The 23,579-nt window shown below is 42.2% G+C and overlaps 1 protein-coding gene and 1 pseudogene across 4 annotated transcripts in view; one reads left to right on the top strand and one right to left on the bottom strand.

Annotated features, from left to right (window-relative positions):
• Cep162 (centrosomal protein 162kDa) overlaps positions 1 to 21,265 on the top strand; it is a 65,444-nt gene extending 44,179 nt beyond the window's left edge. For all 4 annotated transcript variants that reach the window (XM_013510872.1, XM_013510871.1, XM_005377697.2 and 1 more), the window contains exons 21-27: positions 3,770 to 3,874; positions 6,821 to 7,033; positions 10,219 to 10,865; positions 14,478 to 14,619; positions 16,282 to 16,380; positions 18,777 to 18,911; positions 19,649 to 21,265. In XM_013510872.1, coding sequence (XP_013366326.1) covers positions 3,770 to 3,874; positions 6,821 to 7,033; positions 10,219 to 10,865; positions 14,478 to 14,619; positions 16,282 to 16,380; positions 18,777 to 18,911; positions 19,649 to 19,855 — 1,548 coding nt within the window. In that variant the 3' untranslated portion in view covers positions 19,856 to 21,265. The remainder of the gene's footprint in view (positions 1 to 3,769; positions 3,875 to 6,820; positions 7,034 to 10,218; positions 10,866 to 14,477; positions 14,620 to 16,281; positions 16,381 to 18,776; positions 18,912 to 19,648) is intronic.
• Positions 145 to 3,718, bottom strand: LOC102016681 (annotated as a pseudogene).
• Positions 21,266 to 23,579: the final 2,314 nt, after the last annotated feature.

The following is a 23,579-nucleotide window of genomic DNA, read 5'->3' as shown; positions in this document are numbered from 1 at the left end:
TGAACCCTGTTGTGCGTGTTATTCTGCATAACCTTGTGTAATTGTACTGGAAAGTCTCTTAGTTTAAATAGGTGGTTTGGGTTGGGGTTGGTATTTAGATATATATTATATTTCAGATCAAACTAATGCAGGCTCTGTCAAAATGTCAGGTCTGCATGTAGCCCGGACCTTTCCTGCCTCCTCGGCCGCATCTGGAACCACGCGCTCCCGTTACTCTCCGCTAGTCACGCCAGAGCTCCTCTGATTCTTTATCCTACCCGGCCCTTTCTGCCTGTTGCCTTGGTGGGGAATACGCTGGCCTTGCCTCGTCCCATGACTCATTCGTTGTTTTGGGGGGTTTGTTCTGTTTTGTTCTGTTTTGTTTCCAAACAAGTTTTATTTCCTTTGAGTCTTCTTAACCTCATTATATGGAACGAGAAGCTGCCACTGAATAGGGCCCAGTGTGGGGGCTGCTTTCTTTTCTACTCCCCACTACAAATATACACACACACACACACACATTCCCAAACTCTTGTGCTGTTGCGGGAGGGAAGGGGTAGTGAGTCCCTGTTTGTACTGTGTCAGCGTGAAGCTCTGCGACGCTTCAGACAGTACGGCTGGCATCCTGAGAAGCTATGCTTGTCGCATGGAGTCGGCGGCTGAGAGGGGGACTAGCATATTTTTCATTGCGTTCCCTTCTTTGGTCATTAAGGTAGAGGCATTTTCAGACTCAGGGAGATATGGTGAGTGGGGGAGATTTAGGGACAAAACACACCTCGGATTGGCCCAAAGGACCCCCGCTGTAACAAGTCTGCGTTAGGGAGTCAGACAGAGTACAGGAAACAGGAGAAAGGCAGGGGCAGAGTGGGGCTGTGGGAGGCGGGCCTGAGGCAGGGTTCCGGCTCCGGCTCATTGCTCTCTCTGGTCCTGGGGCCGGGGTGTGGGGCCTGAAGAGCCTCATCCCTCCGTGAGCTGGCAGTGAGCCCCGGCCCAACCAGGCCTAGCCTGCAGTTGAGACCTGATGCGGGGTATCCGGACGAGTTCCTAGCAGACCTTTCCCAGTCACCGTGACAGGCTGTGACCTGTCTTGCCGAGATAGGAGTAAGCACCTGCTACCTGACACGCTGAGGGCACTGGGCAGGAGGCGGGAGCCCAGGCTTCATGATGACGTTGGGCCGGAACTAGCAGGGACTGAGCTTGGCCAGGCTGCTTGCAGTAGAGCTGTGGGTCTGGCTGCTGCCGCCGTCTCCTGTCTTGGCTTCTGGGTTCTCTGACAGGACCAGGCACCCACTGGCTGCCTTTGTGCATGCTAGTGCCCAGGCCTGGCGGCCCTGCAGGCCGAGTGCCATGAAAAGGAAGGCTGGGGGAATTCTTCATCGGTGGAGAATTTTCTTGGTTGCTGTTGCTACAGCCAGTGCTTGTGCCAATGCTAAAACTGCGCCCAGCTCAAGGTGTTTTCAGAGCAGGAAATGGGCAGTCCGTTGTTACTTCTGGGTAGAGGTCGAGGGCCTCTCTTCTTGTTACGCCCACATTCACAGTGCTGCTTAGGCCGCGACTGTTGTGCACATGATTTAGCATCCAGGCCCTTAGGTTAGGGAGGCTGCTGTGCTCCGACAGCGCAGTTGGGGGCCCTGGGTTACGTTCTGCCATATCCAGAGCTCGTCCACCTGCTCAAACAGTCCCACAGGGTATCTCGAGGGAAAGGCCAGTGGGGGTGGGGGGCTGGCACGCCCACTATCATGACCAGCTGCAGGGATGCTGTTTACAGAGCATCCAGTGTTGTGGTTGCTTTCAAGTGTGTAGCTTTGGAGGCTTTGGAGGTTGCCACATGGCCGGCCGCTTCCGTCTTTGAACTGGCCATCTCTACGGTCTCGGGCATACATGTTCTGTGAGAAACTGCAGCCCCGGAAGTCAGAGTAGGCTGAATTCAAGGAGATGCACTTTGGATGTAGCATGTTTTACACTTGGCTGTTTCCATACGTGAAGCAGCCCCTTTTGGAAGCATGTCCATGCAGGTCCACGGAGTAAGCAACACCCCTCTCTTGCGGGGGATGGTGTCAGGGGCTGGGTCCAGGTCTCAGGGTTATCCCCCCTGCCCAAGGGGAGCTTCTCTGTGGAGATCATTGTTTTTCTCAAGGTCAGAAAGGGGGATGAGGAGGAAGACAGGAACTAGGCTGGTGCTCAGGGGGACTCCGGGCGTTCAGGTGAGAATGCACGTGGCGGTGGAGAAGCACAGCTTTAGCCCGTAGATGGCCAGTACAGCGCAGCATCAGGCTGCAGGTATTGACAACTCAGATTCACTCCGCGTGAGTCCGGCGGTAATGACCCCGGGCCACAGCGTCAGGATTCGACATGGGAATCGGCTTAAAGACAAAGAGGTGGTGTAGGGTTTGGCTCAGGGTCATCAGGCCAAGCGATGAAGTCCAGAAAGCCACCGAAGGCAAAACTAGGCGGAGTCTCCCCAGGGTGTGCTCTGCTACCTAAGAAGAAAATCCTTTTGCCTGTGAAACGGAATGGTCGAGGGGTGCTAGTGTCAGGAAATAGCTGCTCTAGACGCAAGTGACTGTTAGCAGATCCGCACGAAGTCCATCCAGAGAATAGAACGAAGTCTATTCCAGAGAATAGTCCATCCAGAGAACGCAGAGGCGTTCCGGTGGGAATAGATGGTGTCCAGGGGACTGCTGCGAGTACGGCAGTTCTCTGGAAAGCGCTGGTCCTGCTGGTTTAGCAAATCCTGGCGGTCACGGTAGAAGGAGTAGCAGAAGACAAAGAAGACGGTAGCCCCTCGGCCCTCCACGAAAGGGTGAACAAAGGACAGCACAAGCTGCGTCTCTGTTGTCTCAAAAGTGGGTGTGAGGCCGGCCAGGTAGTGTGCGAACAAGGGGGCCGTGCCCTGGGAATACAGCTTGCTCGGCCTGTTCATGTTCATCATGTTGATTTTGATGAGTTTTCCTGGAATTCCTCCCTGGACACTGAAGTAAAATTGTGATCTTTTCCTGTTCTCAAATTCCGTGCCAGCAGTCTGGCCAGGTCCACACGCTGAATTCATTGTCCAGGGAAGAAGTGACCCCACCAGTGGGGGCTGATGCCACAGCTCCAACCCCTTCCCCATCACTGGACACAGGCTTCACCTTCTCCACACGGGCCAGGTTCCCTGAGTCAGAGCGAGAACGGAACAGCAGTGCCGCACAGCGCAGCTCCATCATGGGGCCGGGAAAGCACCCTGCCACACCAGTCTGGCCCTGAGAGCTCTCTGGCCCGGCGCTCCCGCTCCCTCTCCTGCTAGCGAGGTGACCCCTCAGGCCCCGGCACCCGGCCCTCCACCCAGGACCCAAACAAAACCCTAGCGCTTCTGTGCCGGGACCCTGCTCTCTCACTTTGTAGAACAGCTCACATTGCTCGAGTCTCAGCTCAGAGACCTTTCCTGAATCACTTCTGATGGAGCGGCCAGTCCTGCCCTTACTTTCTATTGCTGTTCCCTCACTGTGTTCTGTTTTCATCATGACACTTGCCGCTCCCAAGTAATGTAATGTACTTACTGATGTACTTTATTCATTAGCTTCTCAGCCATCTCCCTCCGTGAGAGCATACACACCGTGAGGTCAGGAGCCTACTTTTTCTTGCTTGCCCTCCTTATCTCTAGCAGTCCTGTGCTGTACCTGAGAAGGGAAGAGTTTGGTCAGTGTTTGTTGAGAAACTAACAAATCAGTCAGTGAACTAACACGCTTCTACCCTGAGGCTTTTCGTCTATGTTTTAAGTATACTTCTTAATGTCCTCGTGTGTTGGCAGATTGAGAAACTGAAAGCTGAATCTGGGAATCCATCTGCTCAGCTGAAGTTACGTTCAAAAGATAGAGCAGCTGAGGCCAAAAAGATTCAGGATCTAGAGCGCCAAGTAAGTGTTATGAGTACATTTTTATTAAAGTATTTTTTATATGGTACATTTTTGTTTTAGGAGTTCCCACAAGATGTAGTTAACCTGGAAAATGCTCATTTTGCAGAAACATTAGTAAAAATTATAAGCAACTGTTATAAAATGTATAACTGTGTAAAAAATTTTTAGACCATGCCTCAGTTACAAGCTGGTCTACCTGTTAATAAAAGGTCATTTTGCATCCCAGCTCCATTAGACATGTAGGAAGAAGGAAACAAAGTTTTGAAGCTCTGGGTATAGAGTTAGGATTTCTTCTTCCAAGCTAGGTACAGTGGCATACAGCTAGTCCCAGCCATGACGCTAGGAGTTCAGGGCCAGCCTTGGTAACATATCGTGACCTCATCTCTGAAAAAACAAGAGTCCTTCTAGCCAAAGATAAGTGATGGGGGGGTGCAGGAAGAAAGACCTGAGTTGGGAACATGTTTGTAATGATTGGGAAATGTTAGAAACTCTCTAAAAATAGAACATTCAACCTCCCAAAAAACTGGTCATCATCTTGCTCATTGCTTAGGGTCAGAAATATTCACGTCATGGTCAGTTTAGCTAGGAGCCCCTTAATTAAAATCATACAGTGAAATTATTTTATTAGAATAAAATAATTACTTGAGGGGAAGCAGAATTATAATTACTTTTCATTTTAAAACGTTCTGTAGTGTGCCATTCATATTTATTAGCAAATATTAAAACAGAATAAGAATTTCCAACTGTGTTTGTAAGGGAGCATAATTCTGTAGTCAAGTCATAATACTTAAATATATGGCTATTATTCCATCACAAATCCAAAATTCTGAGATCATTCCTGGACTGGATATTGTTCTAGTTTTATGAGGAGGAGAAAAGCTAAACAAAAAATTAACTTTGTTACTTCGACAGGATCTTTTGTTATGTTGAAAGGTAGGACAGTAGGTTGGGTCAGAGGCTGAGGAAAGAATAGGTCGAAGGTGGTTTGAAGAGGTGGAAATACTCCACAGTGCATGCAGTCCAGGATTCTGCTTAGATTTTCTTCAGTGCTCAAGATTTACATTACCCCATGTAGAAGCCATTAGGACAGTGAAAGAAAAACAACCTGTTTCTTGATTAGGTTTATTTTAAAAGGAAAATCATGTAGAATTAAGATGAAAACAAAGATGAAAACTAAGATGAAAACAAAGACTTCAAATAGTGATCCATAGTGACTAGAAATATACTGTTTTGTAAAATTAACATCTCTTATTATTAACTTTTATTAAACATTTATTGGTTTTTATCACATTAGATTATATCTTTTATAATGTAGTCATCATTTAATGATATTTTATTTTTACTTGGATCACTGCATGTACATTTTATTTATTTTTTTTTTTTTTCTTTTTTTGGTTTTTCTCCGGTACCGGGAACCGAACTCACGACCTTGCACTTGCCAGGCAGGCGCTTTTGCTGCTGAGCTAAATCCCCAGCCCCTGCATGTACATTTTAGATCTTACTGTTTCCACGAGAATTTATGTCCTAATGACTTTAGATCTGAATATATTTTATAATATTATCATAGTATATTTTATAATCAAGGTATAGATAATATTCTCAGAATCATTTTTAAACCATATTTTAAAATAGATTATATGCAAATAAATTTTTTTCTAAAGAACATAAGTAAAAATGGGGCAAAGTAGACATATTTTATAATGAAGATTTCAGATAATGGCTTTGTGTTCATACTTTTGCTTAATTGAATAGTTCATAGTTTAATTTTCAACAAAAATTTTTTAAAATTTTACTTCATATACCAATACCATTGACCAAAGAATATTTAAAAGCAAAACTAAAGACAAAGATAAAATTTAATTTTCCCCAATTGAATGTATTTGCACCTATTAAAATTAGAATGAAAATATTTCATATAGTGTTTAAATGAACACATTAATAATAAATATGTTAAATTCATTTTTAAAAATCTTTTTAGGTTGTATCTTGTTGCATGTTCATAGGCTAGAAAACTGTTTAACAAAGAATTTTAATGTATGTTTTTAGAGGATATGTTAACCATACCACCCTTCAAAAATACAGGTATACTTACATACATGACGGTCCCGTGGTACACAAACTTAATTTGTTTCACAGTTTTGGGGAAGATGGCCTCGTTTATATTTCTGTGGGAAGATAATTACAGTTGTGTATCACCCGATGTAGCGTTTGTGAGTGCAAGCAAAATTTTGTTGAATGCTTTTGACAACTGAGTTGTTTGCAAATAGAAAAGTTCATGAACCAAAGTATTACTGTAATACCAACCTGTAAATTCTATGGATTCTGTTGCAGTTCTCTCTTACAGAAAGAGCACATCATTGTTTTATAGACTAAATTAACAGTATTCTTTTGTGAAGATTTCATTAAATGTCATCCAAATATTCCTTGCTTCCTAATTTTAAAGTTACTTGACAGTATTTTAAGCTTCATTTGGAGAGGGCCTTTGGGAGGGGATGGAGTGGAGACTGTTCCAAACAGGCCAAGTACCCAGACCCAGGAAATTCCAGGTATATTGCAAAACGTTTGCTGTATGATCATGTGTATGTAAATAATTTTCCAGTCAGTCCATAGTAGAAGCAGTATCATACAGAGGGACCTATGTGGGGAAAGGATGGGGAAGATATTTGTACTCGAGGAGACTGGTTATTAATAATATAACAGGAAACTTGAAGATATGTTTGAAATGACTGTAAGAGGACTTCTGTAAGTTAACCAGTAATTGACCACTATACTATAGGGTTTTAAATCAGGTAATCTAAGATTATAAAATTTTAAATTGCTTTGTACTTCTGTGCCTTTGATCCAGTCTGAGGACATGCTGTGGACATCTGAGATTGAGATATGACTGATGTAGCATAATCTAACTTTATATATTAAACTGCTTGACTTTTACATATATTTTAATAGGTTAAGGAAATGGAAGGAATTCTGAAAAGAAGATATCCCAATTCATTACCTGCTTTAATATTGGCTGCCTCCGCCACTGGTGATTCAGCAGATAGAAATACAGTGGAATTCATGGAAAAAAGGATTAAAAAGCTAGAAGCTAGCCTGGAGGGCAAAGATGAGGAAGCAAAGAAAAGCCTTCGTGCCATGGAGCAGCAGTTTCAGAAAATGAAGGTGCGCACGAGGTAGCTATGCAGTGTGCTCTCGGAGGTGGAGCGGGCACAGAGCCTGCATGGGTCTCATTCTAACAAGCAGCCCTAAACACCCGTGCCTGCAGCCTTTGCCACCACTGCAGCTCCGTCTGTACCTGCGTCGGTCCCGTCTTGTCCTCTTTCAGGAACTTGTTTTTGTTTGAGACATAAAGTGATCAAGCGCAGGATAATCTTCACATTCCCCCCTCTCAGTGTTAGAACTAGTAGAAATTAAGCCGAGGATAAAGCAGGTAAAATACCCCTAATACATATTTAGCATAAAAAGAGAAAAGAAATAACCGTGGTTGAGCATACTTTCACCAAAATTTATCTAGATGAGGTGAAAGAGATGACAGAAGCACATGTTTTAAGAGGTGAGGCAGAGATGCAGGAAGGCATCTTCCGGAAATTTTTTACTTCTGTTTTCTACCCCTTTGTGAAACGAAAAGGAATGAAAATATACCAGGTGGGGCAGACCAAGGCTACAGGACAGTACGTTGTACTCAGTTTACTTTTCAACATTTGTTGGGCGCATGGTTGTTGTCAGGAATCAGTGCAAGATGATTTCACAAATGTCCCAGTTCATCTTGCAGAACACTTGCAGTTAGAGGTGCAGTAGGCAGAGTTGCCTGTATTACAGAGAGAGGACTGGGGTACTCACAGTTTAACCATCTCTCCCCAAGTTCTGCTGCTGGTGAGTAGCAGAGGAAGGCCCCAAATCTGAGGCTTCTAGCCACAGCCCTGTGTCACACTGCTTCTAGCAAGGTGATCTTCCTCACACCTGAGAAAAGCAACAGATGAAAGAACATCAGATCCCAGAGACTGTAAGAGGTTGACACCCTGGAAATATAATGGCCTGAAAATTAAGGTCACATCAAAGCAGGTTGTGTTTCCAGTACTCACCCTCTTCATTAAATCTCTCAGCCTGTTGTGGATGTGGCTGAGCGAGCCTTTCTTCCACGTTTTAACCATTCACCCCAACTTTTTGTCGAGTTGATGTTCCCCCACCCTTACGCCATTCTCCTTGCAGCAGAGCAAGCCCCTCCGTGTATATACTGTAGAATAGTTGGAAACTCACCAGTAAAGTCAGGTAGACCCTCAGTCTAGGCCCAGTTCCCCCATGGCTGAGCCAGTTACTGTGGCACTGAGCTTCAGTTTTCTCACATGTACTAGAAATAATAACTGACTTATTGCTGGTTATCCACTTTTATTTCAAATTACCTTTTAATTCTGTCTCTTAATTAAGATGTCACTACAATCATAAATGAAAAATGGGCTGGGGCTGGGGGAAGGGTAGCGGCCACTACTCTACAAGGCCACTGGGGTCCAAATCTCAGCACCACCACCACAAAAAAAGTGTGTGTGTGTGTCTGTGTGTGTGTGTATTTTCTGTATTATTCTAGTAACTTCCTGACTAGTCTACTCATATCCATTGTGCCCAGCACAACTCATGACCCTAAAGCCAAAATTACATTTTCATATCCCTGCCTTCACTGGTTGATACCCGTTCAGCAACTCCTTGTTGCTCTCGAGATAAATAAACAGCATTTATCCACAGATGACCAGGTATTTCTGTCCTCTTCAGTGTGTTTCTATACCATGCTTACTCCCTTCAGTCCTATTGGTCTGTTTCACCTGCCCCCTTATTTCCTCTCGCTCCAGAAGTACATCTTTGTTACCACAGGCTGAGATCCTCTGAGCTCCCATATCCCACACCAAAGTTGTTTCTATCCAGATGTCAGCCTAAACATGCCCCAGTGAAACACAAAGAAACTTTTAAACAATAAGCAGTGTTCCTGGGCCTGCTGGTGGATGAATTACCTCTGCACGCACTCTCAGACATAGGCACCCGCCACCAGTGGATTGCATTGCTAGTTGTCTCTGCCTTCTTCTAGATTCGGGACTCTGTGATGGCTAGGACTGTTCTGCTCTCACTCGCTGTTGTATTCTATCACTGAACAAGGTGCCTGGCATGGAGAAGATACTCAATAAATACTTTAATTAATCCCTATAGTGTAAGGCATTGGCAGTGTTGAATGCTGTAGGAGGCCCTAGGTCCATGCCTGGAATATAACAAACAGAAATGAATATAGTTACTATTCATACTCTACCAAGGAAACAGTTCAAATATGAACTCCAACCCCGTCCCCATTTTTATGTATCCAAGTATACTAACCTACCTTAACTTTTCCCCTTCTCTTATTCCCCGACCCCATCATCCCACTCCTGCCCCTGCTCACTCCGTGTCAGTTCCTCCCTTTGTTTCTGACACTCACAACACACCAGTCGCTTTCACATGCCCTCTCCTTCTGAACTGTGTGTGCCTTACTCATCCCCCGTCCCCAAAGTTACACCCCTCCCTCAAGATCAATCTTACGTGCACTGTCTCTGTGCTGTCTCCCACCTTCCTTAGGCCTGCAGACTCGCAGGGCTGCCTCGCCACCTCTGCACTGTGTTCACAGGCATAGGACACTGTAACTGTTACGCTATCGCTGTCCTCACCAGGCTGTGAACTATCTGAAAGGAAGAATTGCATCTCTTCTCATCTCTAGAACCTACCACAGTGCTTGGCACAAATGCATAGCTCAATAAACATTCATTGATTGAACAAACGCTATTGCTGCCTCTCTCCGTGGAGTAAACTGTTTTTATTTTTGTATACTAAGGCTCTGCTATACAAATTCTAAGCTGTCTTAGTCCCTGTAAGATTAGTAAATTGATGTTAGAAGGTTGAAAATGTCCTGTGTCTCAGATGCTTTACCTATTTATCCTCAAAGACTATGTTTGACAATTTACATAGAAAAGGGTGCATAATAAGTTTAAATATACCTCTTGATAGTAACAATTTTTGGCAGTACGTTAATAAATTAATACTATTAATTTAACAAGTCTTTATTTTTAAGGTTCAGAATACTTTGGGGGTATACAAATTAAATGTATATTTATGAAGCAACATTATGAAACTGTATGACATTTGTCAAGATTGTATGGTACTGTGCCCTTCAAACAGTAAGGCTTTGATACATTTGACTCACAGAGAGTTGGATGCATTCCAATATATAAGAAATACCTGAATGAAGGGCTAGCTAAGACCCAGTAGAATTCAGGGCTTAAGTAACTAGTGAAATGTTTAGCAGGGCTGTGATAATACATAGATTGTCTCTTTAGATTCAGTATGAACAAAGACTTGAAGAACAGGAGCAGCTACTTGCATGCAAATTAAAGGAAACACCCCAGAGCCAGCAAGACAACTCTAGGGTTAAAGACCTGGAAGCAGAACTCAAGGACATTAAGGAAGCCCATCAAACTATTGTAAGAAACCTTGCAGCAGAAATAGATGTCCTTAAACGTCAGAATGCTGAATTAGAACTCAAGAAAAATGACACAGATGATAAAGATTTCCAGTCCATAGAATTCCAGGTGGAACAGGCCCATGCTAAAGCGAAACTAGTAAGACTAAATGAAGAGCTGGCTGCCAAAGAAAGAGAAATTCAGGACCTTTCAAAAACTGTGGAGAGGCTCCAGAAGGAGAGACGCGTGATGCTGTCCAGTCAGCACGCAAAGGGCAGAGAAGAAGTGAGCGCCAAAAGGGTGAAGAAAGACGTTCTGCACCCAAATAAAGGAAGTGCCAACTTCTCTGGAAGCCTGGATGGCAAGCTGTACCAACCACATGCTTTTACTGATTCCCACATTTCAGAGGTTTTACAAGAAAACTACAGATTGAAAAGTGAGCTAGAGGAATTAATTTTGGAGAGGAATAAGCAGAGGATGGAATCCGAAGCAGCAGTGAACCAGTATGAAATCTCCATGAAAAGGTAAAATGTTAAATTGTGTATAAATACTGGGAACCTAAGTCCAAGTTTTTAAAAATCCTAAGACATTTTGTCTGGATCACCAGTTGGGCCTTGAATCAAATTTATAACTAGATTTTTAAAAATTGTATTACCTTGCCGAGCATTGATCCATTTCAAGGTAGCATCTGTACCTGCCAGAGGCCCAGAGTCTGATGAACGAAAATTGTCGCCTCTAGCCTTGTCCTTGGGCTGACCAGTCCTGTCTCTCTGTGTGTATCCAGGTGATGTTAATAATTAATAAGCTGGCCACTCGGGCCCTTCTTACAAAGGAAATGCCATTTGTGGTTGCTGTAGGCAGATTGCTGTCAGAAAACAGCTATTATTAAAACTAACGGACCATCTAAGAGGAAAAGGTTCTCTTTCAGAAGTAGATTTCAAACTGTCCTTGTGGGCCATGTGTGACCTGAGAAACTGAACACATTTCTTTGCAGAATCTTCAGCTGCTACCCACTCCCTTTCCTCTGCTACCCACTGTCTTTTCCTTTTGATGTCCTCAGAGCTTTCTTTCCCCTAATCGACCAAGTTCTAGGCCTCGCACAGTCCTTCAGTGCCAACAGGTAGCCTCTTCTTTTATTTCTGCTTCACCTCGTCCTGAACGTGGCTCTTGTCACCATTCTTCACAACCTGTGCTCTCAGTAAAGACCTTTTCCAGTCCAGGGACATGTTCTGCCGCTTCACTTTTCTTGGCAGTGTTGACCACATGGTTTGCCCCCTTAACCTCCATCGCCTGGTAGCTCTAAAGCTTCTCTGGCTTCTAGTCCCTTTCCCTTTCCCTTTCCCTACCCCAAATCTTTCTACAGAAGCATAGTTTTTGGCTTTCTATTTATGCTGTGCTTTCTCCGTTGCAAAACGTATCTCTTCTTACAGCTTCTGTGAATCATGGCTTCTAGATTTATTTTTTAGGGCTCGTTCTCAGATGACAAACCTACAACTACTGGTTTGGATTACTTTTCTTACAAGAAAAAGTACCTCAAGTTTTCTCTTTTTTACCCATAAACTACTCCCCCTCCTGAGTTCTCTATGGCCATATTAATTCCATCTGCTAGGCCCAAGTTTACTTCCTTTTTAACTTGGATTCATGGTGTGCAGGGTATGCCTCCACATAAATAGTCATCATTTAGCTTTCTTCCTCGTTGTAGAAACGAAGGCAGACTGCCTGGTTTACTGTACGGTTTTCCCACTCAGATCACTCTTCGTCTGTACCTCCCCTAATCATCATGCTTGAAAAACACTAATTCTTTAACTATTTCCATATCTGAGTCCCTCGCCCTCCAGTGACTCCCAGCTTCCATAAACCAAGACTAAGTTTCTCTGCCTAGCCACTCTTCTCATCGTATTCTATAAGGTGTTACCAAAAAGAGTGGTTTGTTTCAAATTCATTACAGTGAAAGCTTCGTTTGCCCTTAATCCCCCTCCCAGTGCATTTCCCTTTGCTTCAAACACTCATTCCACATTCCGGCCACCTTTGGAAGCAGTTCTAGTTGAGTCCCTAGTGAGCGTCTAGCTGTACTGTGTTAGGTAAATGGTGCCGACGCGGTAAGGAGCCCAGCCACTCTGAATCGGGATCTGGGCGGGAGCTCTGGCGTAACTCCGGAGGAGAGTCGGTCCGGTTCGCTGGCCTGGGTCTTTCGGCCTGGGGTAGGTTGGAGGGATGGGCTTAGGTGGGGTGATGTGAAGGGAGGGCATGAGGCTAAGGAGTGAAAATGGCCGCGTGCACGTCTACAGCAGCAGGCTCTGTAACCTAGCAGGGGACCAGTGTCGCGTCCAGCAGAGTCGGCGCTGTTCCCAGGCCCGGGCAGGGCTGTAGCTGGAAACAAGCTGCGGTTGTCTTTGGAGCTCAGGAACTTGGGGGGCTGTGGGGGGCTGGGCAGCAGGAATCAGACCTATCGTGCTGCTGTGGCTGCCTTGATGGCCTGAGTCTTTCACAGTGTTTACTTTTCATGGTCATTTTGACTTCGGGGAAGAGCCGAAGTTAAACAGTGGCAGGTCTGGTGAGTAAGGTGGCTGAGGACACTAGCGTTTCCACGTGCCTGGCTTTCCTTTGGGTGGCACTGGGCGGCAGCATTCGCCCTATTGTATTTTTGATAGGAAAGAACTTCCCAAACTGCTCCAGGAAGTGCAGGAATGATAGGGTGAATCTGTGCGAAGGCGGGAGGGAGTACTTTGAGAGAGGCTAAGAGCAGCGTGTCTCACTGTAATCTTTTTTTTTTTCTAAGTTCATGGTATATTTTGATCACTTACGCTGCCACATTTAATGCCTTTTGCTCATTTGTGTTTCAGCTCTTACCTCCTCCACAAAACATTTCTTGGAGCTTCCCAGGAAATTGCCTGCTCCTGCCCAACTCCTACACAGCTTATAATGTGCACCAGGAAAATGTTAATCATACATAGCTTGCGGGCCCTGAGAACAGATGTTCGGTTATGTCTTTGCCTCGCTACAGAAACCCAATGTAGGAGCAGGGCGAGCGTGGAAGCGTTTGACACGAGTGGGGGGACGAATGGGGAGCCAGGGCAGTGCCCGAGTCGTCAGGACAGCCGCGCTGCTCCGCGCTGAGCCCTGCCTTCTTCCGTGTGGAGGCTGACTGCGAAGAGTCACGTTCTTTCCTGGAAATAATTTCAAACCTAGGTTTTTCCTGTGCATTTTCCTGTGTATAATTTTAAACGCTCTTTTAGTGTCAGTCTGTTTCTCAGGTAGCTCTAACACTGAACAGCAAATGTTCCCAGTCCCAGATTGAGGCTTTTTTTACTATAATTCAGTCCTATCCTGTTTGAAGGTTTCATGCTTTCTCTAGAACTCTGACCATACTGTTTCCATGGAGAAATGCTCATATAGTGAAAGAAGCACATGATGAACTTGTCTGTAGTTCGTAAATTACTGTATTAGTATGTATCAACAGTGATTCGTAACTTGTCCATTTGTTAAACTGCCTGAATGCATACATTTTTGACACAGAGACAAGTGAATAGTCTCAACTCTGTGGCCTGAATAACTAAGTGCAGGTTCCCTTGTATCCTGAGAATTACCATAAAGATCACCTTATTCTCACACTGTGTACCTCGCCCTGGAGTCATGTGTGCACCAGGACACTGAAATGCTGCCGAGACACACTGGAAAGATTCCGAGGGGAAGAGCTGTTGTTATACAAATGCGAGTCTGAGCAAGAAACCTGAATTTATCTTAGAATAGAAAGTCAAGCACTTGCCTGTAAATTGAGGCTGGAATTTTGAAGCTTTAGATTTCCTGGGAGAATGCGGGGTCGGACTTTGAAGTCTGGCTCTGCTGGACTTGAACCCTGGCTCTGCAGTGTGCTCATCTGGGAGCCTGGTGATTTCACATTCTCTAAAATCAGGTTCGTTCTGGTAAAACCTAGTGAGTGATGGTTCCTGGAGCGGTTGTAAGAAACTGCAGGTGATGGATGATGTGAAAGGCCCCACCGTGACGCAGTTACTGTTGGTGCCCTTCCTCCCTTTGCTGCTTTCACTTCCAGGCCTCTTACACTGGTTTTGTGCTGACTCTGAATTAGAGGTTGAAAAGGCACTACAACGTGTGAGTTTCCTTCGTTTCTTCCGTAGGGTCGAGGAAGACACTGCAGCACAGATTGCATCCCTCAAAGCATCCCATCAGAGGGAAGTAGAGAAACTCCTCTGCCAAAATGCAGTTGAAAATTCTTCTTCCAAAGTAGCTGAACTGAATCGTAAAATAGCAACTCAAGAGGTAGATCACAAATGTGTCTTGATCTTTTTTTGGCTGTAATACATATTTTAGGACTGTTAATTTGGAAATGTTTTAACTTCACTTTTTCATGTGGATGATAGAAATGGAAAATTATTATTAGTTTGTGTTTTTTATAGTAGATATCATTGCCCTTACTCTCTTGAGTATTTTTAGTTCGGTCCCTGTCCTCCTCAGATGCTCTAAATACATTGTAGCAGATGGCTGGGGTACATGTCCAGTGTGGTTATGGCTGCAGTGCCTCCCTCCCCAAGTCCCAAATGACGGGTAATTCACTGGCAGGCGTTCTTTCTGTCTGCTGCTTTCCCTTCACCGAAGAAACGATGATTCAGGTCTAGAGACAGTCAGGCTCAGGGCCTGAAATAATGAACAAAGAGATATGCACAGCACTAGTCCTTCTGAAACAGTCTTCTAAGAATTATGACGAAGAATGCTGACGAGTTACCAGCACTTCCTTGAATAAATGTGTCTTCCTTTTTGGATAATAGTTGTATCTACTTAGAATATCCCAAAATGTCTACCATGTAGTCTGTCTTCTCTGATGTTAGCAGGTTAAAAAAGAGCAGTGCAATAGAACTTTCATGTGCAACGTACTTACTTACAAATGATATATCCAAGAAAAGAAAATGTGTTAAGATGTTAGCAATTGGGGAATCAAATTGAAGAATATATGAATGTTAATTTTGATCTTCATCCTTTCTGTAGGTTTCAATTCTAATGAAACAAGCTTTAGGGGAAAAACACTTAAGAAATAATTGTCTTGGGCCAGGACTATAGCTCAATGGCACAAGCGCCTGCCTGGCAAGCACAAGGTCCTGAGATCCGTTCCTGGTACAAAAAAGAAGTAGTGGTCTTACCATGATCTGTCCCACCTATAATTACTTTATACCATTTTAATTGAAGAACAAATCCAATTGAAGAAGTTTAAGTATGGATTTTATATTAAATACTAAGAAATTATTGTAAATTTTCTTAGGTATAAAGTTGTCGCTGTGATTATTATTAGGATGTGTCTGTTGAAGTATTTAGCAAGGGTAAAATGTATTGGTGTCTGCAATTTAATTTCATGTGGCTCAGAAACAAGACCATCATGGTAATTTAGTGAGAAGTGTTTAAAGTTCCTTTCAAAAGTAACGGTCCATACAGCCTTGCAGATGAGTTTTCTACACCCACACCAGGTGTCGGGGGTTAGGTGTAAGCATTGTCCGAAGTAATTCTGTAGTACAGAACAGTCTGGGGAAAATGGGAACAGTAATGTCATAATAGCCTAATGCCACAAATACGTCATTTGCAAGGGTTATAAAATAGTGTGAAATTATGAGGTAAATGGAAGTCAGTGCAGTCTGATCGTTAAAAGGAATAGAAGAACAGCATTAGAGGTGATACGCATTTTCACTATTTCTTAATGGAAGTATCTTCATATATTTGTCTAAAAACATTTCACAAATTTTAGAAGGCTTGTTTTAAACTATCTTCCTACTTGATCACAAAGTATAAGATAATATTTTGCAGTTTCTTCCAAATGCTTAGAATTTAAAGACTTATGTCCAAAGATTTTTTCAATCATACATTGGCTTTCTTACATGTTTCCGGCATTGTTCAGGGGAAAACGTTACTAACGCAATACTTCTGACAATTTTCTAGGTCCTTATAAAACACTTCCAAAGTCAAGTTAATGAGCTCCAGGGTAAGCAGGAGTCTCTCGCAGTTTCTCAGGTTCGAGAAGAAATCTTGCAGAAAGAGGTAATACAGACTTTCCTTAGGCATTTCAATCATGTATTTATATATAAAATGTTTAACTTCAGTATGCACATAGATATGACCTGAAAGTATCTATTACACATCAGGAAAATATTAGTAACTGACGATCGGGGTCAATGATTCCTGTAAGTCTTCTAGAGAGAAGGAAGTTAAATTAGGCAGCTAAACATTAATCAGATTTTCTGGGAAAACTGACAAAGGAAAAGTTTCAGAAGTGTGAGGAATTTGTTGAAGGGAGGAGACCATATTTTGAAGTAAGCTCAAGCCAGGGATCCAGAAGATTTTCATAGGGTCGGAGTGAATCTGTAAGATGAGCCTTGACATCCTTCGTATCTTCATTTAATGTTTATCATCCCATGGATACCAAGAGGACATTTATTTAGAATAAGAGCTCCTAAAGTGCAATCATTTCAGATATAAAATCCCAAATTTTGGGGCTGGGGATTTAGCTCAGGGGCACAGCGCCTGCCTGGCAAGTGCAAGGTTGTGAGTTCGATTCCTGGTACTGGGGAAAAAAAAAAAAAAAAACGAAAATCCCAAATTTTTAAAGGTGCATTTATTTTAATGCAACTCTACACAGATAAGCTACATACTGGTTTTAAGCCATAAAAAAGTTTAACTATGGATGTGACATGACAGACTTCCTCAGAGAACCTGTAGAAGATACAGTCTCAAGAGTCAAAGCTTCTCTCAAAAATAGCTAAGAAAACCAAGTCTTACTGGACAAGCAGTAAGAATAGTTTTTCCAGTCTCCCACAGAATGTGCGATGATCCAGTCATAAACCTAACCCAAGACACTGAGCAGGCATATAAAAAAAGTACATGAGCCGGGCGTGGTGGCGCACGCCTGTAATCCCAGCACTCGGGAGGCTGAGGCAGGAGGATAGTTGTGAGTTCGAGGCCAGCCTGGGCTACCAAGTGAGCTCATGGCCAGCCTGAGCTGCATATCGAGACCCTGTCTCAAAAAGACAAAAAGTATATGGAAATTGAAGTAGTATTTAATTTGAACATTCTGTGTATACGTGTGGTACCCTTGTCTTTCATTCAGTAAGCATGGTTGAGTTGTGTTCTACCTAATTCTTAATAATCATCTTAACACAAGTTTTCATGGCCAGCACCACAGCTATACGGTGCCTCTGAGCTTTCTCAAGCCATCCCAAATAAATTGTCTTTTTCCTTGGTGGCTAATGATATCATTAGGGATGTTCCACATTTAAAATACTTAGGTTGTCTGTGACTCAGTTCATTTTATTTCAGTTTTTTCCCCAGCTAATTTAGGCAAGATGTGATTTTTTTAATACTGTTATTACTACTAGCTAATGTTTCCATATAGAACATGATTAAATTTATTAATTTAATCAACTTGCATTTTCTTGTGTTTTATTGCCTTTTGATGTAACAGCAAAATCTGACTGTTGCAATTTCTTTTATCATCATTATATGGTATAAAGAAAATGCACTTAATTATTTACTAGGCCTTAAAAAAATTACTGTAAATCCCGTCCATTTTACTCCGAGGTGCTAATCACCATTTCCTTTGTGTCTCATGCTGTGAAAATGGAAGTTTTGCACTAGGACTGTAAGCATCACAAGGAGGGGGCCATTTTATTGCTGCATACACAGGTCCTAAGGCAGCGGGCAACAGAGGAAGAGCTCAGTACCCGTTACCCCCCCTTTATATTCATACCTTTATGTGTAGAATAGGTTGCTCAAATGATAAAGTGGGAAGGGACAATTATAAAGGGAGTTACAAATTATGGAGTGTTGGTAAGAGAAATACATATTCATTGAACTTTTTCTGTGCATCGGTCGCTACTGTTGAGTGCTTTGTCACATTCACGACACAACACTAATTCATATGCCTTGCTGCTGGGCAGCTTGAGCCACCGGGGGCCCAGGCATGAGTGTCCATTAGGTGGCTTGTACCACTGGTGGTACAGACAGATCTAATCACTTTTATTAATCTTTTCACTAATAAAATTAGTAAAAAGTTGCCCAGTGGAACAGTCATGCATGGACCACCAGTAGCTCAAGCCACCAGGCACATGTATTCTTTTAAATCTGGTTACTACAAATACCTTGTGTCCAAGCTGAACCCACCAAAGGAACTGCCCAGCTTGATGTTGAGCCCTGTCACCAGACAGCTGTGCATGCAAGGGAAAAGTTGTAGTCCAGTCTGGAGCTTCTTAGGAGGCGAGGTGGATTTTGGAGATAAAACAGACCTTTACTTCCTGTACATGGGGAATAGAAACTATTAATTAAAGAATCCAAGATGCCTCTTATCTAGAGAAATTTCATGCAAATATTTTTAAAATTGCCTTTATAAAAGGAACTGTCTTCTTGTGACCTTAGTTTTTCACTTCATACTTCAATTTTAGATTACAAAACTCTTAGAAGAATTGAGAGAAGCCAAAGAAAAGCATACACCAGAGATGAAACATTTCATGGGCTTAGAAAAGAAAATTAAACAGATGGAAATAAGACATAAGCAGAGAGAGCAGGAGCTTCAGCAGGTAAAGTAGATCACGTGTACATATTTTATAGTTTTTCACTTTTAAGTACCATTAATTTGCTGTAGTTTTGACCTACTTAAGTTTCTTCTGAAAGTGTTCCCATTGTATTTAAATCTTGTTAAAAAAAATAGCATTTAAGAGGAGATAAGACTTTTAACTCTTAAGGACTTGCAGATGAATTTGCCTTGCATTTTGCCTTACATCTTTTTGAGACAAGGTTTCACCATGCAGTTCAGGCTGGCCTTGAACTCCCTTTGTAGCCCAGGCCGGCCTCAAACTCACAGCAATACTCCTGCCTCAGCCTCCTGAGTACAGGCATGTGCCACCATGCCCAGCATTCTTGCCTTATATTTGGAGAGAGAAAAAACTTCTATCATTCTCTTATTGATAGGTGCCTAAGTTTTACATTTTTTTACTCTGGAAGTAGAACTTTAAGAACACCGTTCCGTATTGCAAGTCATTTCTACAAATGTGTGTGAGAAAATTGATACTAAAATATGATTAAAATATTATATACTTAGCACCTGTAATATGTTTACTACAATTACAAGCATTATCTGCCATTTTAAACTTACTAATAAGGACATGATATACTTATAGGTACTTGCGTTGGTGCCGGTATTTATAGAAACCCGGCGCACCTCTCAGCTTGGCCCCGCCTCCGCTCTTTGAGACTCTAGGTATTCTTCACCCCCACTATGAGCTGTGACAGCAGTGTGTAACTTCTGTATTCGCAGATAATACAGCAGACATACCAAGTAGTAGAAACTGAGCAAAACAAAGAAATTGAGAAGTGGAAAAGACTTGCACAGTTGAAGAACCGTGAGCTGGACAAGTTCCGCACAGAGTTAGACTCGATACTGGATGTTCTTCGGGAGCTGCACCGGCAGGGGGTGGTTGTGCCAGTTGCTTTTGCAAGTGAAGTGAATGCACCAGAACTTTAGTAGAAACTCAGACTTCAGATGACCTTGCTGAAAGGCCTGAAGATCAATAAAATTGTACACTTTCAGGACAGATTTTGAAAAAGGAGTTCCAGTATGTTGCCAGAAGGAAACAACACAAACACCATTTCAGAATAAATTACCCAACAAGGAAAGTAAAAAAGCATCATGACATCCTCCTGAAGGTCATTAACTGGTCACCTTTTAAATGATCTTAAGTCAGATGATTATGATCTTAACAAGGTTCATTGTAAAAGGTCTCACCTGTATGCTAGAAATGGGAAGAAAATTGCACATATTCCCACGTATAATTATTGACCAGGTATGCATTCGAGACAGAAAAGCAGCTGCTTTCTTATGGAGCTGGCCAGGGGAACGTGAGCCCAGTGGTGTGGACAGCCTCATCAGCTGTCGGCTGAGTTATACAGCTTTGTCAGTAATTTAGGTGAGAATTCTCAGCTTCCTCACAGGCTGACAGTGAGTTTTCTGTGTTCTAGTTTTCTATGCCTTCCTCTGGGTGACTCTTTTTGGACGTGGTATGAAGTGAAAAGTATTAGGGAAACTTGGTGTATCTACTGCTTTAATCTTTTAGGCTGCAGTACATAAATGCCAGCCCTAATTTGTTTGTAACTTTAAAATAAAAAAACAGTACAGTAACTTCTACCTTTTCTATTGAAAAGAAATCCATTAGAAAAAAATACAAATATGTATGCGTAGCTACTTTATAATTCTCATTTCTAAAAAGATAGAAAAAAAAAGCAGATAGGGAATATGTAAGAGATAGGTCAAAGCTAAAGCAAATTTTTTTTTTAAGATTTCTAGCCCAGGACTGTCTAATAATGGAGCCTACATCTAATTTTTTAATTTATAGTAGCTCCATATAAAGATAAAAATGAAAACTGCAAAGACCAATTTTTGTATTTTTTTTAAGTCTTCAGGATATGGGTTACATGTATAGCATATCTCAGTGTGGATTAGCCACCTTCCGAGTGCCAGTGACTTCCTGTATACCGGTAAGTGCAATTCCAGGGTGATAATGACAAAGCAAAGTACTGTATATAAGACAGGAAAATTAAATCATGGTGGAGTTGTGGTCAGTGGATGTGAGGCACAGGTAAATATAAGGAATGTAATTATTGACTCAATGTCCAGCATTTTTAATATACCTTTTCTAAGAGTAGAAGCTTTATACTTTGCTGTTTCTTAATGTGAAAGCATTTTAATTTATAATATAATTTATTTTGATTATCTGTGCGTTTGTGTAGCTTTTATTTGCAAGCCTACCATTTGTACTGCGCGTATTGCTTCCTTTGTCCTTTTGACTTACTCTATACCTGTGTTCATTCCAAGCACAAATGTAACTGGTTCTGAAACACAGCAAAATGCAAACATCGAATATTTATAGACAAGGTACATCCTGTGTCTATAAATGAGGATTCTATAGTCAAAGTATAGTATGTTTTGGAATAAAATATGTACATGTGACAGGTTCAAGTTTCATAAGTACCACCAAAGGTATGGTTTCAACTCAAAACCTCAGGAACTGTACTTCATTCCTTAATGATTGGCCTTGGGACGAGATGAGAACAAAGAGGATGGATACATTTAAGCTGTTTTGAATAGGAAGGTTTTCATGAAGATTTAAGCTACAGAAATGGTCATTCTTTTCTACTGATGATTAATTGTAGGTGTTGAATTGACTAGTTTCTAAGACATATGTGTAGCTAGATATGTCTGTAAAGTTCTTTCCAGAAGAGATTGGCATTTGAATCACTAGACTGGGTAAAAAATCCACTGTCGCCCAGTGAGGGAGAGTACTACCCAAACAGTAGAGGAAGGCCTGGATAGAACAAAATGGCAGGAGAGAAAGACAAACTGTCTTCTGCAGCTGGGACAGCCATCTTCTGCTCATGGACACCAGAGCTCCACAGGGCTTGTATCAGCAGCCCCTCGGGTTCTCAGGCCTTGGCCTGAGTTTTGTCATAGGCTTGCTTGGCTCTCAAGCCTTCCTTGGGACTGAGCTATGCCACTGATCTCCTTGCTTCTCTAGATTGCAGCCAGCACACCGTGAAAGCTATCCTCCATAGTAGCGTGACCTGTATTAAATCCCCTCCCGTCTCTATGTCATATTGGTTGTTTCTCTGGAGAACTTAACACAGATTTTGGTATTAGGAGTAGTTTTAATGGAACAGAATTTTTATGTGAGTTTCTTGAATTGTTTTTGGGGGTTTCTGGCATTTGTTTTTAAAAATGATTAATTTTAAAACACCCAAGACTCTTACTTTCAGTAGTAGCAAGCATCCTGATAGCTATGGCATGAACTCTGTAGAGATACACAAAGTATTTGAATTGGATACTCTAGAACATCTGTTAAAAGAGGCAGCTAACATAGTGACTCCGAATATGAGAAATACAATCACAGTTGCTACTGCTGTCACCAGAGATGAAGGGATAAGCTCAGGAATTTGAATTCACAGTTCAAGCACTGCATAAAAACCTGTGAATTTCTAGGTGTGCCCAGTTGGAGAATCTTAATTCCTATAGCCACAGGGCTGAAATTGTCAAATCAAATACAAGTTCTTATCATGGAACTGGCTAAAGTACAATGCATGTTGAAGTCCCAACTTCAAAGGGTGTGTATTGTTAGAGTGAGAACATTGTGAGTTAATGTAAAAAGAAAGATGTGCACTTAACCAAGGAAGTGAAAGGCCTATATACAAAACTACAAAACCTTGATGAGCGAAACAAAATACAAGTAAATGGAAAGATACCCTAGTTCATGAATGGGAAGAATATTGTCACGCAACTCAATATACATATTCAGTGTAATCCCTTGAAATTTCAAGGAGTTTTTAACAGGAAAAAAACAATTTTAACTGGAATCAGAAAAGGTCCCAAGTAGCCAAAGTAATCTACATGATATAAAAATATACTACAGAGCCATAGTTATCAAAACAGCCTAGTATTGACATTAAAGCACACGCTCGCACACAAACGCGCGCACACACACACACACACACACACACACACTAATAGTCCAGAAAGAAACCCAGTTTTTGCAGACAGTTGATAATCAGTAGAGATGCAGAATACACAAGAGGAGAAATGAAAACTTCTCCACTGATGGTGTTTGGTTAACTAAGTATCCACATCCAGAAGAATGAAGTTAGGCTGAATTCAGATTATAGACAAATGTAACAACTGAAAAAACTGCTAAGGAAAACAGAGAAAGCCCCATAATATTGGCCCAGGTAATCATTTCTCCAAAACCACAAGCAACAAAAATAAACAGATGGGTTTTCATCAGACTGAAATGCTGCACAGCAGTGAAAACAATGAAGAAACAAAGTGAAAGTATTTGCACAACATACATCTGATAAGAAGCTAAAGGAACTCAACCCAATAGCAAGAGGACCCCATTTTGAAAACAGGCAAAGGACCTAAATAGGTATTTCTCAGCTACACAAGTAGCCAAAAGATTGATAAGAAGATGCTCAGCATCATTTAATTTGCATTCATTTAATAGCACTTGAAACTAAAAGGCCTGTTACCAAAACACATATGCTGAGGAATATATGAAGAAGAGGGACCACATGCACTCACTGTTGGCAATGTAAATTAGTATGGCTATTACTGAAAACATTATAGAAGTTCCTCAAAAACCAAAAAAGTAAACTACCATGTGGTCCAGCAGTCACACTACTGGATACATATATCCAAAGGAAAT

Source organism: Chinchilla lanigera, unplaced genomic scaffold (genome assembly GCF_000276665.1).
Source record: "Chinchilla lanigera isolate Chin_1 unplaced genomic scaffold, ChiLan1.0 scaffold00010, whole genome shotgun sequence".
Taxonomy (NCBI): domain Eukaryota; kingdom Metazoa; phylum Chordata; class Mammalia; order Rodentia; family Chinchillidae; genus Chinchilla; species Chinchilla lanigera.
The sequence above is the reverse complement of the archived record's forward strand: the minus strand, read 5'-3'. Positions and strand labels throughout refer to the sequence as shown.